The 17,556-nt window shown below is 34.3% G+C and overlaps 1 protein-coding gene across 5 annotated transcripts in view; it reads left to right on the top strand.

Annotated features, from left to right (window-relative positions):
• The window catches only part of LOC117168247 (arfGAP with SH3 domain, ANK repeat and PH domain-containing protein), a 561,385-nt gene that overhangs the window by 523,446 nt on the left and 20,383 nt on the right, over positions 1–17,556 (top strand). Inside the window, exon 15 of one of the 5 annotated variants that reach the window (XM_033353741.1) lies at positions 8,814–9,129. The exons of the other annotated variants lie outside the window; for them this stretch is intronic. Coding sequence (XP_033209632.1) covers positions 8,814–9,022 — 209 coding nt within the window. The 3' untranslated portion in view covers positions 9,023–9,129. Of the gene's footprint in view, positions 1–8,813; positions 9,130–17,556 lie in introns of those variants that run through there. 5 annotated transcript variants of the gene reach the window in all.

Here is a 17,556-nt window from a genome sequence, read left to right as displayed (position 1 = left end):
ATGTCTCACTAGTTTCTCGATAAAAAAAGAATTAGTTCAAGGTTATTTTTTCCACAACTTAAAGGACGATTACTATACATTTTATCGAAATTCTTGAGAATATCTGGAAGCAGTGACATTATTTGTCATGAAATTGTTTTAAGCTGACTGTACACAATTTTTAAAATAATTATAGTACTTTGACTTATCTGATGTAATTGTGAAATATGGTAAAATAATTGATAAAAATCTCATAAACAATTCCCCTCCGTTTTCATCAATGAAAGTCAAGAATGCATCGTGATATTTACAAAAATGCAACACTTTCTCATTTAAACAAGCGCGCGAAAAGTTGCCATTTAACCGTTTGAAATTTTGATTCGTGACCTCTATCACAAGGACGCGTACTACAATGCCTCAAGAATAGGAATGAGCACTCCATGTAATATATCCTCTAAGGTTAGGTCATGGAGAATAGATATGTCTGCAGGAACTCCGGGCTCCTGCAGTGATCCCAACTTTGGCATGTTGAGCTACTGCGCTTGCCTGGCGCAGCGACCCTCATTGGTCGCTATTGGCACGCGATTCAAACTGGGTATAATTTAGAAAATTCGAAATTAAAATAGATAATTATTATAAATTGCATTTGAATATAAGAAATAACTTAATTTGTGATTTAAAGAGAGAAAAAAATAATAATACAAAAACCTTGTTTAATGAAATTTAAATTTAGCTTATGAATTTAATGAAAATATGCTATTATTTACAAAATATATGCATTATTATTTTATTTTAACCTTACATTATAAATTAGACCATTTCGGATATTCAAGTGCAATTTATAATAATTATCTATTTTAATTTCGAATTTTTTAAAATTATACCCGGTTTGAATCGCGCGCCAACAGCGACCTATGAGTGCCGCTGTGCCAGGTAAGCGCAGTAGCTCAACATGCCAAAGTTGGGATTACTGGGCTCCTGACAGTGTCTGCATCCCGTCGCAAATCATATTAAGTATCGATAGCAATGCAAGTTTCAAGTAATCGCGCCGAATTCTGTGTCTCAAACATCCTGGTTGCATTCTAATCTACACACTCGTGCGTGCCTCTAGAATTTCTGTTGTGCTGTGTTTATGCAGTTTGCTGATATTCGTGTAGTTTTGGTAAGCTATAATTTTTTTTATCTTATTTGTATCCTATGCGATGTGAGAGTTAACAGCACTGAACTTGTTTATAAAACAACTTATCTATTTAAATGGTAATGCTCAGCAAATTTAAATATTTTCGAAAAAAGACAAAAAATTGTGTATACCTTATAAATTTCAGAAAACTATTTCTGCTCTGAATGGATTTTCACAAATATTTGATAAGTCGATTTTTTTTCATAGCAATATAAACAGACACATGTGCAAGGCATGTACTTTTTTATTCTATATGCCGCTCTAACCTAAAAATTGCTACTTTAAAATGATTTTCTGCCTCTCGTGGCATAAACTATTGTTCGAGACTAGTGGAACGTTGATTCTAAAAAATGAACGTAGCCATCCGTGTCAAAAGTACTGTTTGAAGATACTCCTGCAGTCACTAGTGATAAAAAATCGAATATTACTTTTCTGATTCTTTATAGTACGTTCCATGCTTCGTTTCGCAAACTTTTTCTTTTCCTAATAGGCGTCTTTATACATTAAAATCGCATAACATTCTTCTATAGATTATATGTAAAATGATGCTGTTCTAGAAATAAAGAAAATTCTTGAGATTAAGAGTGGTACAAAATGAATGAAAAATACTTTTTAATTACTATTATTAATTTTTTTCAAGTTTTTTGATTGAAAACTTGTAAGAATAATTGTTCGAATTTTTATAATTCAAGATCTATAACTAAAAGTATTTTTCCTATAAATGATTTGCATGTTAGAGATAAAATTGAAGAACAGTTTAAGTAAAGGAGGTTTGATAATTGTTTAGAACTTAAGTCGCACTGATATGAATACTTTTTATGCAATACTTTTAGGTACATAGATCGATCGTTTAATTGATTAAACATTATCTTCATAGGAATTTCTTATTTCAGTTAAAAATATCAATACATAAAAACCGATGACATTAAATATTAAAAAATCCATAAAAAGTTTCTTTTTCATGTATTTTAATATATTTTTTAAAGAAATACATTAAACAAATACTTACTTTTTAAAGATTAAAAGGTGACGTTATGCGTTTCAAGATTAATTACTTTTTCAGAAATTTACAGCATCGATGAATTGAAATGAACAAATAACTTTATTTTCAGGTGCAAAAAAATTATGGCACCTACGAACAAGTCTAAATGGAATGATGATTGGCTTGGCGACTCACGTTTTGAGGGCATTCAACATACACCCGATAATCCTTATACTACGTACTGCATACTATGCGTCAAGACTTTTCAGCTTAGCTGAAGAAAGAAGCACGCTCATAAACTTAAATCTCAGCAGCAAGCTCGCACGGGAATGTTGCAAAATGTGAATTTATTATTATTTCACAAATAGTTCTTTTAGTCTTAAGCTTTACTGTTATGTAGAATTCGTATTATTTTTTGTAGTTTTTGAGAGCTTTACTGTCTAAAGATGGAGCAAACTTAATTGAAGAGAGAGGAAATTCCACTGTCAATTTGAATAATCAAGCAGCTGTAGATGCCAGCAGGACAACTGAAATCTTGGTACAAACCGCTCAACTCAAATCTCCAACTTCAGACTCGCAACCTTCGTCTTGTGTTCAGCTTCTGCACGCTGTCTTAAGATATCTTCAAGATCTCATGAATCAATAAATGCGCTTGTAGAAAAAGATCTAATCATCGAAGCCGAGATAGTATGGTGTCTTCAAGTTGTAATGTGTCATCTCAGAATATCAGCTGCAAGCAATTGCGTAGATTTTTTTAAACGCATGTTTCCTGATGGCAGAATTGCAGAAAAATTAAAACTTGGCAGGACAAAAATCTCTTACAATATTGTATTCGGTTTAGCCCCACATTTCCATTCCATACTTATAAACGATGCTATGATCAGTGGATTCTATGTAGCTTCTTTCGATGAAAGCATGAACAAATGTTCTCAAAAGCAACAAATGGATATCGCTTTGCGCTTCTGGAGTGACTCAAAAAACTTCGTACGCACCAGATATTTCGGTTAGGCTTTTTTAGGGCATACCACTGCAGTGGACTTATTACAGAGTTTTTTGGAGGTTACTGATAAATTAATCACGGAATGCCTCTTACAGATATCAATAGATGGACCAAACGTGAACTTCAAATTTTTGAAAGAATTGGAAAATTATGTTAAATCTGCAACTGGTCCTGATAGTAGAATCTTCTTGCAAATTGGTTCGTGCGGATTGCACACAATGCACAATGAATTTAAAGCTGGTAATAAAAACAACGAAATGGGGAATTGTTATATTCATGATAGCCACATAAAACGTTTTTAAGGATGTTTCTGCAAGTAGGAGTGATTACCGTCAGTTTACAAGTTCCACTGAACTCCCCCAAAAAATTTTCGCTGTACGGTGGCTTCTAAATGCCCCAGTTGCTTAGACATGCCTGAAAATATTACCAAATGTAAAGAAATTTATTGTAGAGGCAAGAACCAATAAATTGGACATAAAATCAGAAAGTTACAAAACTATGTGTGAGAAAGTTGAAGACAAACTTTTACCAGCAAAGATTGCTTTTTTTTGCTTCTATCGCATGGAGAACCGAAACATTTTTAATAGATTTTCAGAATGATGCCCCATTGGCGCCTTTTCTCCACACAGAGATAACCAGACTTATGGTAACCTTGTTGGGAATGTTTGTAAAAGAAGACGTTTTGGATAAAATAGATTATGTTGCCAATATTGATCTTAACAATCAGAACAAATTGAAATTGTTGAAGAATGTAAATCTCAGTCATGCTGTTCGAGCGGAGCTTAAGAAGATACAAACTTCTGAAGCCGAACTATCATCTTTCAAAGAAAGTTGTCGTTTTATGATTAAAGTGATGTGCGAAAAATTGATGGAAAGAAGTCCGATTAAATGTAATCTATGCAAGGGGATAACATTTGCTGACCCAAATCTTATACATTCTTTTGGGAAAAAGGTGTATCCTCTTCTCGAAATGGCATTAGAAGAATTTCTTGAAAGAAATCGGCTAAAAAAATTCTTATTTTCAGCCACGGAAATGAATTCGTTGAACGAGGTCTTCAATTAATAAAGAGTTGATTGTAGAAAATCAGATTTCTAGATCTCTTGTTGTTCAGAGACAAGTATATGATGGAATTCGAGCATCAGGAGGTCTAGAAGATATAAAGATCTGTAAAAAAATGAAATGCTGTGTACGTCTTTCTTGTTCTTTGAATTTTGAAGCGTTGGAAAAACAAACAAAAAAAGAATGCGAAGCTGAGGGAAAAGCTAAGTTGGAAAAACGGAAATATATACCGCAAATATAAATATGTAGATAGTTGTACAAAGTATGAAGAAACGAAAACAGATTTCAATTGGAAAAAGGTCTGGAAAACGCAAAATTTTGGTCTGGAGAACCTGGAAAAGTCAGAGGATTCGCGATTGTAAAAATACTGGCAACCCTGAAAAACTTCACTTTGCTCACTTTGTGTTCATGTTACGCGGCTGTTTATGTTACGTAAATTAGTTTTAAATTATTTGCGTATAACAATGGGGGATGATTACTTGAATGCATTGATGTTGCTTTATTTTGTGTACCGCGATCCTTCAGTTTACATATTCTTGTAATTAACTTGCTGTAATAATAATAATTCGTATCATATATCTTTCAATAGAAATTATTGAATAATTTCTTTTCACCCAATGATATGCTCTATTTTATAACCACATGAAATTTATGCAGCCGGCAAATTCTTAATTAAGTCGGCATTCCGATTAAAATTATTCCCTACAATTGAAACCTTCGCGACGCCCCTGATGGAGAGGAGAGGGGTGGACCCTCTCTTAAAAAGTACTTGTGTTCCCTAATTTGTTTATCACTGTATGCAAAGATATTTGATGGATTAAGAACCGGTGAAATTAATTTTTGGAAAGTTTCTGTACCAATGAAAAGTATGTTTGTATGAATCGAATTTGAACGAAACAACGTCGGTCGGTGCATCGACTGGACTGGCCGACCTGTCCGAGCGCGCGAGGAAGGGTTTCGCTCAGATATCTTCGCATTACTACACAACTATTTTCAGTCCCAAAATGCGAAGCAGCATTTTTATCGGAAAAAAGTCTAGCTTTCGTTTAAAAAGACTTAAAAAATAAAAACTGCCTGAAGAGTACAAAATATTAAATCAAAATTTTAAATGGCAATTTGTTTATAAAAAATGAAAAACAATAGATTTCACAGAACGAAAGAGCATGAAAACCCCTTCAGGCATCACTCATAGAAATTTCAATTCTCATTTGCAGAAAGGAAGTTATGACCATTCGAAAATACCCGCTTTGCCCGGGGGATTCAAATTCCACCCCCCTGAAGTTCGAGGCGGGATGGTAGTAAAAGTGTATAAATTGGTGGGTATCCTACTATTATATAGAGAAACAAACTCTGCAAATTTGAAGGCAATCGGAATACATGACTTTTAAATTTGGCGCAGTCACAACAATTTCGAAGGAAACTTTAAAAAATATATATTATTTTTTTGGAGTAGTGCTCAAAAGTATTTTTTAGGCACGTAATTCATCCATTTCAACGAAATCACGCGCAAAATAATATCATTGTGCGCAAGAGAATAAAATTACGTATAATGGCACAGAATTGCAAATCTTTATTAATTATATTGCCGCAAAAAATCAAGACCCCCCACTTTAAAAGGCAATAACTCCGCAGAAAAAAATGTGGGGAGGTTCGAATAAGAACCACACGAATCCACTAAGTTTTCGGAATAAAATCGTGTTTCTGTAATTCGCAGAAAACGATTTTTGAAAAATTCCAAAAACTTCGAATATATTGAAAATTGAGCTTTTTGCATTTTAATTTAACTCTTACAACTATAATGACTTTATTGCTGTAAAGGTGTATTTTTTAAAATTATTTGTAATAAGATACAGTTGTCAAGAAATATTTTTTTAACCAAAATTTTCAAAAACTTCTTGGATTTTTCAAAAAATAATTTGTAAATCGAATTATTTAGAGGACAGTGTAAGCTATCTATGCATTTTTTTTAATTGGGTATTTTTTCAGAAATTTAGTGTAAACATTCGTTTTTAAAAAATTCAAGAAAGATTTTGACACTTTTTGTTTCAAGAAATTTTTGTTCAGAACTGCACCATATTACGAATATTTAAAGTAATACGCTTTAATAGTATTAAAATCACAAAAGTTATGAGAGTTCAAAGAAAAAAGACAATATTTTTCAATTTCGTGTATCCTGTAATTTCTGGGAATTATTAAAAAATCATGTTAGGTTTTTTCTTTCAACACCTACGGGAACAAATACTACAATTTTCATAAAAATGACTAACAATGGCTTAAGTGCTTCGCATGATTCCAAAAGGATCAAGTTTCTATCCACGGCAGCTTGTTTTCAAAGAAAAAAGAAATTAACAAAGCTGTTAAGTTTTTAAAAATATTATTAAATTTTTTATTATATAGTAACATTTTTAATCAAAGGATATAAATGTTAAGAAAAAGTATAATGATAGACTTTTCAAACAAACAAAATAAAAAAATTCTATTTTCGTACTGGTTTTTGTATTAATTCAATTCGCATTTAGGCGAAACAATAAGGAAAAGAGTACAAATTTCTTAAAAATGGCGAGACAAAGAGGAAATATTTAAAAAGTGGTAAAACAAGGGGGTAGGGTTAATAGTGTGAAGTACTCTATTTTCAGTTTCCAAGAAAGTCCATACTTTCTTTTCGTCTAAATGGAAAAATATTTGTATCACACTATAAATGGTGCAAAATTATCTTATCACGAATAATTTCAAAAAAATACTCACATTAAATAAACAAAATAAAAGATAATTCGTTTGCAAGCGAAGCCCACCTCAAAGCTTTGAGATGGCCCTGCTGATCGAGTAGCAGCTGTGGGAAAATCTGAAGAAAACGGCGGCCTGCCGCTGTAAAATATGGCGGACATTTTTTTTCTACAAATTTTTTTTTACTACTGTTTCACACTCCGCGCTTCATTATGCTCAGAATTATTCTGAGCGGCTTTAATCGCGAAACTATAATTTTTATTAAGTTTTGTGGCCTAAATAGTAATCAGGGTACATTACTACACACTTTAAGCCATTAAACAGCGCGATAGCTCCATTCAATCCCTAAATAAAAACATTCAACAAAAATCCTTGCAAAACTGACATTTTAACATATTTTTAAATTTGACGGTCTCTACTGTATTCTAAACATGTTGTCCAGAATTTTTTCAAAATTTTTCCAACATATTCTTAGCTCTAAGGTCATGTGAAAGTTAACGTGTCTCAACAATGGGCCTCGCGACAACATTTTTACTTGCATTTGGCTAATTAGCTCGGAACGACATTTTTTTTACGCAAATTACAGAAACACCATTTTATAAGGAAACTTAGCGGATTCCTGCGGTTCTTATTCGAACCTCCTCACATTTTTTTCTGCGGAGTTATTTCCTTCTAAAGTGGGGGTCTTGATTTTTTGCGGCAATATTAGTAAGTCGCATTTGATAGTCATATACAGATTATAGACCCAATAAATAGTACTTTCACAAGCAGGGCCGGCGGAAGCCTATGGTACTATTGGTAGTAGTACCCACTCGGAAAATTCCCAAGTGTGTAATTACCCACTTGGGAATTCTTTGGAAAATGTGTATATTAGGCATCTCAAAAATTTCATCATTTCAAACTAATTTAATTCATTTATAAACTATATAATTTATTTATCTTCAACTTACAATCTTCGCTCATTGCATTTATTTCCTTTCAAATATACTTCATTCTCGCGCGATCACTTATCCAAAATGGCTAGAAGTGGTGGAGTTGCTCCTTATTGGTTGACTTTTTTTTAGTTGCGTGTGGCTAGACCGTGTATGCTTAGATCATGGTCCTTAGTGTAAAGCAGTGTGTAGACAAGTGCTAACAATTAAATCAAAAAAGTTCACCCGTGTTCTGCCATGTTTCTCTCCGAGTATTTCGCGCAACTTCGCTTCGGATCGTGTCGTGTCTACTACGAACACCAGAGTATTTTGTTGAATGTATGATCGAATACGTTTTTAAGTTGGAGCTAAAAGGAAGAGAAATTCAATTTCAATGGACCGGTTTGTCATCCGGCATAAAAAGACTAACAATGAAAGCGCTCGTGGTTAGGATAAGGGGACTGTGGCGGGGAAAACTAATGAACCTGGTGAATCTACCTTCGCAACAACATCAACGTGTGACCGTTCGACGGCTAAAAAGAGAAAATTTAATGAAAATGATCAAAAAGAGTCGGCTGTTTTTACGAGTAAGTAAACAAAAATCATGTGCACTGTCTCATTGAACCAGAGCGAGACTTTTTATTTCATATTTTTTCACCAGGATTTCTAAAAAATCGCTTATTTTTATCAAAATACATGTTTCCTTCTCAACTTCGCTGTCAGCTGAATGGTCTTTATAAAACTTATAAAATTGTGAATCTTTATAAAGCTTCGGGAATTTTTATAAAGTGTTTTATAAAATGCGTCCAAACTTTATAAAGGAATTTATGAAGACTAAAACATCTGTATAAAACAACCGGGATTATGAAACTGTATAGAAGAACATGTTCCCTAGGCACTAAAATTGTAGAATATATTCATATATATTTTTTTAAATAACTTAAATCTGAAAAAAGAACTGAAATACTCTTTTCCAGGGCCGGCTTCTACTCCAACGCAACTGCAGCTTCTTTTTTACGTTGGAAGGAAGAAAATTCTTGGTTGGGCCATAATGAAAACAATAGGGCAATTTGTACCAACGTTACGGAAGTCTGCAATAAAAACTTGGTACAACACCTTGACTCACACGAACTTAAATCGAAAGAGACGTGTGTGGAGACTCGATTTTCTCATTGGAAACATTTAGCTGATCGCCTGAGGAAGCATTCCAAAAGTTTTTTACGTTGAAAGTGCACAGAAGCTCTGAAAAATCTCGGAACAGTTAATTTCGCTCAGCAAATCTCTACCATTTCCCTTCAACAAATGATGGGCCATCGTACAGCGTTGAAGCAAATTTTTAGCACGTTGCAGATTTTGGGAAGGCAAGGCATGGCAATTCGTGGAGCTCTGAACGACGAGGATTCAAACTTCATGATAATCCTTCGAGCGCGGACTGAAGATATGTCGGAGCTGAAATCGTGGCTTAAAGAACAAATAAAAAATGGTTGCATCATTCAATACAGAACGAAATCTTGGAAATTATGGCGAACAAAATCATGATCGACAATCTGGAAGAGATCAGAAAAGCTGAGTTCTACTCGATACTATTGGACGAAACAGCAGATGTGTCAAGAATGGAGCAAATATCCATTTACTTCAGAATCGCTTCTCCAGATCTTGTGTCTTCGGAATATTTCATGGGATTCTATTCAACAACGAGTACCACGGCTGAGACTTTACACAACATCATGAAGGATGTCCTCGTGCGTTTTCAAATGCCACTGGAGAAATTGAGAGGGCAATGCTACGATGGAGCGGTTAATGTATCTGGGAGAATCTCTGGGTTATAACAGAGGATACAAGAAGAAGAAGACCGAGCTATTTTCATACATTGCAACGCTCACAACCTAAATTTAGCAGTACAAGATGGAATCGAAAATGTCTTTGAGGCGAAAAAATTTATCGGAGTGATAAACGACATGATCAACTTTGTGCGAGACTGCCTGCCCAAGCTGCTTACTGTCCCACAAGGTAAACTTAGAATTTTCTTAATGAAAATTAGGAGACGGTCTGTGAAGCATACCACACAGACCGTCTATTTGAGTATCTTTTGAAGTTGTAGATATATATTTAATATGTATATCATACATGGCAGCCTTCGAAAATTGAAAAATTGAATTTTTTAAAATAATTTAGAGCTGTATCAAATTTTCATGCCGGCTTTTCATCGGAATAAATGAATTACGTGCCTACACAATGTTTTTGAACGCTACTGGAAAGTGTTGATTCCATTACATACATATTTAACTAGGAATGTTGCTTATCAAATTTAAATTAATATTGATTATATTAAATATAAGATTCCTGAAAGTAACCAAATTTTTACTAGATTTGAAGTATGTTTCGAAACAATCCTGATGCAATTTGTTGATCTGACTAAAATTGAAATACAGAATTTTTAAATATAAAATTTCACGTAGACATTTGGCGGCTATTTTGTCTGAAAATATTGTGAAAAATATGACATGTGGTATGCCTTGATTCGAAAAAGGATAAGTCACAGATTTCGTCTATCAAATTTGAATAAACATTCATTAAATAACCAGAGAGAAAGTGAGAGTAACCAATTCCAGAGAAAGCACAACTATCAGTATAGGGCGCCTCTGCGGCTCATTTCGGGTAGCTAGTGGGGGGTCACTAGCCAGGTTCGTTTCGGTGATGTCGCTAGGAGGGTGCTTCGTGCGGTTAGTTCGCTCTCGCTACAGAAAAGTCTGCAAGCGTCGGACGAAGAGCGTGTCGCGCTCATGCTGTTAGTTGTCCAAGAGTTTTACAAGGATGCTCGTCTTGGAATTCGAAATATTCTGAAAGCCAATTTTGAAAGCTTCAATTTGAAAGAGGGCACTTTGAAAAATATCAAATTTTTGAAAATCGACACCGCTATTGTTAAAAAGTTGTCACGCTTTATTATAAATAAAAATCTCTATTGATTTTTTAAAATGAAAAGTTAACCAATGGCGTCGCAACGGGGTCAAGCATATTTAACTTCCACGATTTAATAAAATTTCTCTATGGGTAAGTAAATTATGCTCATTTTTGTTACATTTTTTTATATTAAATTTTTATGAACTATAATTTTTCTGTAAGTTATAATTTTATTAATGAGAAAAAATGATATTTTTTTAAATTCAGATAAATTTTATCACAGAAATGTTGGTTTTATTTTATGCATTCCAAAGAAAGAACCGAGCATAAATTACGTAAACTTTTATTCTGAAATTTTTAACCACGTACCCCCCCCCCCCTTTGTTAGGGTCTATATATTTTTTTACTTCCTCCGGCACCATCTTACATAACTTTGAACGACTAAATTTTTTGTAAATTTAGCAGTTATGTAAAAATTACGTCAAGACGATTTGGGGTAAGAGGGAATTTGGTAAAATCTTACTGTTTTTATTATGAATTAACAACGTGGTTCAACTTTCAATCAAGAAAAGATTTTCATTTTAAATAATAAACAGGTAAATTAAATTAAAAAGACTACATATTTGAATTTTTAATTGAGCTAAAGTCACTTGAATTCGCATGAAGTCACTTAAATCACTTGAAGTCAGTCTACACTTCATTTCTCGATAAATATTCAAAAATGTAATTTTTGTTCATTTTAAAAATGGTCTATTTCAAACCAAAGTAACATTTTGTTAATTTAAATCGTTTACTTGCCTTTAACACTGAAAACTGAACTTTAAAAAATGCCTATCTTTTTTGTACCCATAGGAACATTTTTTTTTATTCTAAAAATTTTTCAATTGTGACTTCATTACGCCACCGTAGGACAATTTTTTATTTCAAAGTGTGATTGGAGTTTTTTATTTGTACAGTAAGAGAAAAAAGTACTGATGCCCAAGAGATGTATTGTCTGAATACGCCCAGTAAAGTAATGTTTGGATCGAAAGAAATTTTGCTCGTTTCAAGAAATAAAGTTTTTCAAATGAAAAAATTATTCTTGTTATATAATTAATTTATTTCGATTAAAAAAATGATTTGTTTTAACGTATTCAGTACTACATTCTTTGATTCAAGTAATTAAAAAACTTGTTTTTTTTGTTTTTCCAGATTTTCCTCTCTGATTATATGATATAATAACGTAATGTAAAACTTCTTTTTGTAAGATGTTGAATTTTTTTTATAATTATCTAGCGAAGAATGTATTAATTTATTGTCTAGTTCTTTTTAAAAATATTCTTATTCATTTTCTTCGTCGGAATGTACATATCTGGTACATATGCAACATTATGCAGTTCTATATTTCAAAGATGATAATAGAATTTCTCGCGGTGGGCAAATCGAATTTTTACTCGGCTTTGTTCTTTTTAGAGACTATCAGCAATCGATAGTACATCAAAAATAGCAAAACACGTATCCCGGCTTCTTTGTAACTGGGCCATATTATCTTAAGTAAAGATAAAAAATAACGAATTCATTTTAACAAGTGTAGAAAGAATCGTTGAGAAGAAAAAGAAAGATTACAAGTTTAATAGGTAACATTTTCGTCTGACGCCTACCACGCTTTTGCAGAACCCGAAAATCCAAAAATGAACTCTTCCAAATTTGCGATCGTGTGTAAAAGAAAATTCCTCTGAGTAATCGATGTGAATAGCTAACACGAACTGATTGTTCAGTTTCATTTTCGTCAACTTCCCGCTCGTCTTCACTGCGCAAGGCCCTTGCTCGGTAGGTGCTGCCCTCTTAGGATCCACGTCCAAATATCCTCGTTAGGATAGATGCCATCCCTGTTGACAATATAATAGACACCACCTCGTGGCTAGCATGGCGGTAGTGGCAAAGATGGCCGCCCGACAGTTGTGACTGTTGCGGAACCAGTTGTTAATTCGGCATGCGGTATTGATCGAAGACCGTTATTAAACTCTAGATGTCATGTAGAGCGTCCCGTTCCCTCAATACATAGAACAAACAATTAACTAGCCCTAACCTAAACTTAATATTACGACTTTTTATCTTTAATAGGACAAAAATAAACTTTGCAAAATAAATAAGATTTTTCTATCCACACTCGCTGAGCGTCTTGAGCGTTTCAGGAAAAGAAAGAAAGAAATGACAAAAAAAGAGTTACATAGAATTAATAGGGCTCGAAAGGCAACTAAACTCGAAAAATAAAAAAAGGTGATTTTTGATAGCAGTTGACACGCTTAAACATGACGTTGACAGTGTTTGACAAGTAATAATATTAATTTAAGTCTGCTATTTACTAGACCCATTAAAGAAGGTATAAAGGGATTAAATGATCCTGGTTAATATAAAAGATGTTTGGGCGTTGATCAGGGTGTAATATATATTTAAAGATCATAATTAAAATAATTGCTTGTTAATCACTGGTCAATTTTATTTGAAAATCATGCATGAGAAACTCTTAGTACATGCGAGGTATTAAGTTTCGACTATACGTTGACAGTCTTCATCAGAAACAACTACATTCCATGGAAATAAGTACATCTGGCAATCAAATAAAATGTAACAATGTTAAAAGTTATAAAAACTGATTCATTGACTCCGTCTGCTAGACGGACTTAATTGTAAGTTATTTTGGTTAATTAACTCCCACTAAGTTTTAACAATTCGTAGACAAAAAAGTAGTGATAGTCAATAAATATTTTTTATTATAATTCAATCAATTTTCTTCCTATGAGTTATTAAACACAAATTACTAGAATATGGTACCTAGTTATTATATTTATTTATTCTAGAACAATAGATAATTATTATCTAAACATACTTAATTATCAACTGCACGATTTGACAATTTTTTGGCAAACAAACTGCAGTCTATCAATGTACCTAAATCACTCGTAAGCTTATATTTAAATTGTGTCAGAAAAATTGGATAACGATTTACAATTGTTATTGTTATCAAATATTTGCATGAGAAAAATTGTCTTGTTTTATATACTTATAAATTAAAATTTACGACAGGCGCCGCAATTGTTCATTTGTTATTAAAATTTTTACATAATTAAATTTCTCTGAAATTATTTTTAATTACATCTCTTCAAAATAAGAGTTTCTAACTACACTAAAACAGGCCGACTACAGAATGTTTTTGTTTTAACTATGGTTCTTACCCGTTCGCAATCCTTAAATATACCTCGTATGTTAATGGGTCTTTTTGATTTTTAGTTTATTATACGATTAGTTACTACTCATGCCACAGCGCTGTCCGCTAAGGGTGTCGCTCCAATTTCAGCCTATAATTTCGGCTTTTTTTATAAATAGACAAAAGCTGTATGCTCAATGAGTGTTCGCAAGCTGCCTGTTGTGTATCGCCCTTAATCGGTAGAATAAATTGCTGTTATTTCGAATACTTACCTTCGACTTATTAATTTCGAAACCCTAACTTAGACATATTAATTTCGAAAAAGAACTCCACCTATTAACTTCACCCAGTGTGTCAAAGAGCTGAAAACTAGAATCAACTAGTGAGTTGGGGGAAACAAATCCTCAGAAGAATGGAGACGCCTATAGCAAACTTGATGACATTTTTTCCGCCGTTAGAGTTACTCCATAACGGTAAGTTTTCATGGTAAAATTTAATTCTCTTCTGTTCGTGCTCCCCAACCTTATATAAGTTTTCTTTATTTTTCTTATTCTCCACTCTCGGTCTTTTTTCAATAGGAGCAGTGATCCTTCCCTACTCTAAAATTTCATGGTCCTCTACCTATTGGATCTGGGACTCTAATTTGTCGAATTCCCATTACACTCTCGTTTTTCTCTCAAGAGGGTCTGAGATCTCACCTTCGCTTGCCTCTCGGTTTTCTGTAAAGAGGTTCTGGGATTTTCTCTTACTTCTCGGTCCTCTGCCAAGAGAACCTGGGATTTTCTTTTACCTCTCGGTTCTCTGTCCAGAGAACCTGCTATTTTCTTTTTTTCTCTCGGTCCTATGTCAACAGGATCTGGGATTTTTCTCTTACCTCAAAAGATCAGAGTCCTTCCCTTCCTTTCCAGAAGTCTTCTCTGAAGCTAAAGTTGGATCCCAGGATGCAGACAGCCCTCATCCAAAGCATGTCAAGCGTGGTGCTGGTAGATGTGCTCGTCGTGGTGCTGCGGCACCCCGGCGTAGTGGTCAACGCATAGCCACCCGAGGACGTGCGCGTGGCCAGAGTCATCGTGACTCTCCGTGATAATACTTGCGTCGGCTTGTTTGTAAAACTGTTGGACGATATAATTGATTTTTTCTTGGCTGAGATCGAAAAATATGCTGTTTTTCTGAACTGCACGCCACCAGGTGTGACGAGGGAAGGAATGAGGATTATCGGGGTGCTTCTACTCTCAGGCTATATGAAGGATCCCTCGAGTAGATCCTATTGGGAAGACTATGACGATTTCCACATCCAACTTGTTTCTGATGTAATGCGTCGCAATAGATTTTTATAAATAGCAAGGTTTATCTATTGTGCTGAAAATACAAAGCTTGATCTAAATATGAGTTTTCGAAGTAAGGCCTCTCGCGGACATGCTTTAAGAGCACTTTAAGAAATTTTGTGTTCTAGAACGAAATTTAGATTTTGATGAATCAATGGTGGGATACTACGGGCGTCATGGCTGTAAGCAATTTATAAGAGGTAAACTATGAAGACTATGAAGTGAGGCTTGGGAAATGTGCAGCCTCGTTAGTGCTAATGCTTGACCATTTGTAAGAGGACCTAAAACCCGGTCCATTCCGTTTGTTTTTAGACAATTTATTTACAGGAATGAATCTTCTGCAAGAACTAAACAGGAGAAACTATGCTGGAATTACATCATTACGCGAAAACAGGCTACCTAATACCAAAGAAGGTGATAGAAAAAGAGGTCCGCGGAAGTTTGTTTACAAAAAAGGGATTGTGTTTGGTATTATCATAGCTCGAAGGATGAACGACGCGGCTGTAACTGTTGCCTCTACATTCTTTGGGGTAAATCCTACCTCAACGGCAAACCGGTATAGCAGGACTGAAAAAAAGAAAATCAATGTAAAGATCCCATTTCTTGTAGGTGAATATAATAAATACATGGGCGGAACTGACATAATGGATCAAAATGTCTCTCTGTACAGGATTGGTTTTAAGGGAAAATAGTGGTGGTCCAGCTCATTCACATAGTTACACAACGTAACGGTAAATGATGCCTGGATCCTTTTCAGGGAAAGTGGTAGGGAGATTTTCTTACTGGAATTTAGAAGGAACATTGTGCAAACTTACCTTTCTGAGTACAAGCAAATGCCTGAATACGATAGAAGAAAGGCGATGGCAAAGGCGAATGTGCCAGGAAGATTATTGTGCCAATAAAGCACGCACTGAATGCATAAAATGCAATGTAGGCTTGTGCATTGGTTGCTTAATGGACTACTACATTCCAGACCACAACACCAGACTTTTTATAAAGTTATACTATCAATAACCGACCGATGATATGGTATCCACCCAGGTAACAACCCCTTGACGTTTCACAAGGAAAAGGAGTTATTAAGATTCATTTAATTATTTAATGGATTCGCTACGATGTGTCAAACTAGATCACAGATCAACGCAAATAAAAGAAGAGATAACAAATAAAAGAATAATCTAACGAAATGAAGGGAATGCGCTTCAAACATCCAATTTGAAGCAAGTACGAGGTGTGGCTATTGATGAACTTGGATCTGTGATTCTTAGTCCGGCTGGAACCTTTGTTCGAGGTAAACAGTGTACCTGCGCTCCGTCGGAATTATGTTTTGTATGAAATTGGAACAACCCGTCAACGTGAAGTTCTTTGTGAAACTTGGCAAAACGGCCACAGAAACTTATGATTTGTCAAGGATTGTTTATGGTGATGACTATAACGACAAAATTCGTAAAATCATTAAAAAAAAGTCGATATCTAAGGATTTGAGCAATTTCTGAATTATTGAACATCGATAAAGAAACTGTTGGACAAATTTTACATAAAAAATTGCAAATGAAAAAAGTATGCGCTAAGATGGTGCTGAAACTGCTCACCCCTGAGCAAAAGGAAAAGGTAATTACTTGTGACGAATTATGGTTTTTTCAATATAAGCCTTAAATGAAGCCATACTATTTCCTGCGCCGTCAGATGTAAAAAACGTACGTGATACACGTAAATCCTTTTTCTTCTTATGAGTTAAGGAAATATAGCAAGTTAATTCTTGCGTAGTTTCTGTTGAATAGACACTAAAACTCAGACGTGCGGTCATGTATAAAACCTTAAGCATGTCGCATTATGCTGGGCATCAAGTGCATCCAATTCAACAAATTAGTGGCCGTTTCAATACAGTTTTCGATGGAAGACCTCACGCTAGTGTAAGGGAGACTGTAGCGTTGTTTTTATTTTCCAAACAAGGTGCGTACTTGATTATTTTTTCGATGCAATAACCATACACATATTTTTGTGTAAGCTTTTCCCGCGTATTTTATGGATGAACCGAACGAACGGCAGAATTAGTGTCTGCAGGTGCTGTCACCACGAACTACGAACATGGCTCTTATATATGAAGAGTCCTGGGGCATAAAGGCATAAGTGCCAAATTTCGGAGATGCATTTTAGAGGCTTAAACTAATTGTTTCCTCCTACCTTATGTTTCCGTGCAAGATTATGGTCGAGATCGATATAGGAGTGGGTAAAAATAGATGTTTGTTATTTTTTTTATTAAGTACTTTTTTTAAATTTTATTTTTACGACACAAATAATCCGGGG

This window comes from Belonocnema kinseyi, chromosome 2 (assembly GCF_010883055.1).
Source record: "Belonocnema kinseyi isolate 2016_QV_RU_SX_M_011 chromosome 2, B_treatae_v1, whole genome shotgun sequence".
NCBI classification, from domain to species: domain Eukaryota; kingdom Metazoa; phylum Arthropoda; class Insecta; order Hymenoptera; family Cynipidae; genus Belonocnema; species Belonocnema kinseyi.
This window is presented reverse-complemented; position numbering and strand designations above follow the sequence as displayed.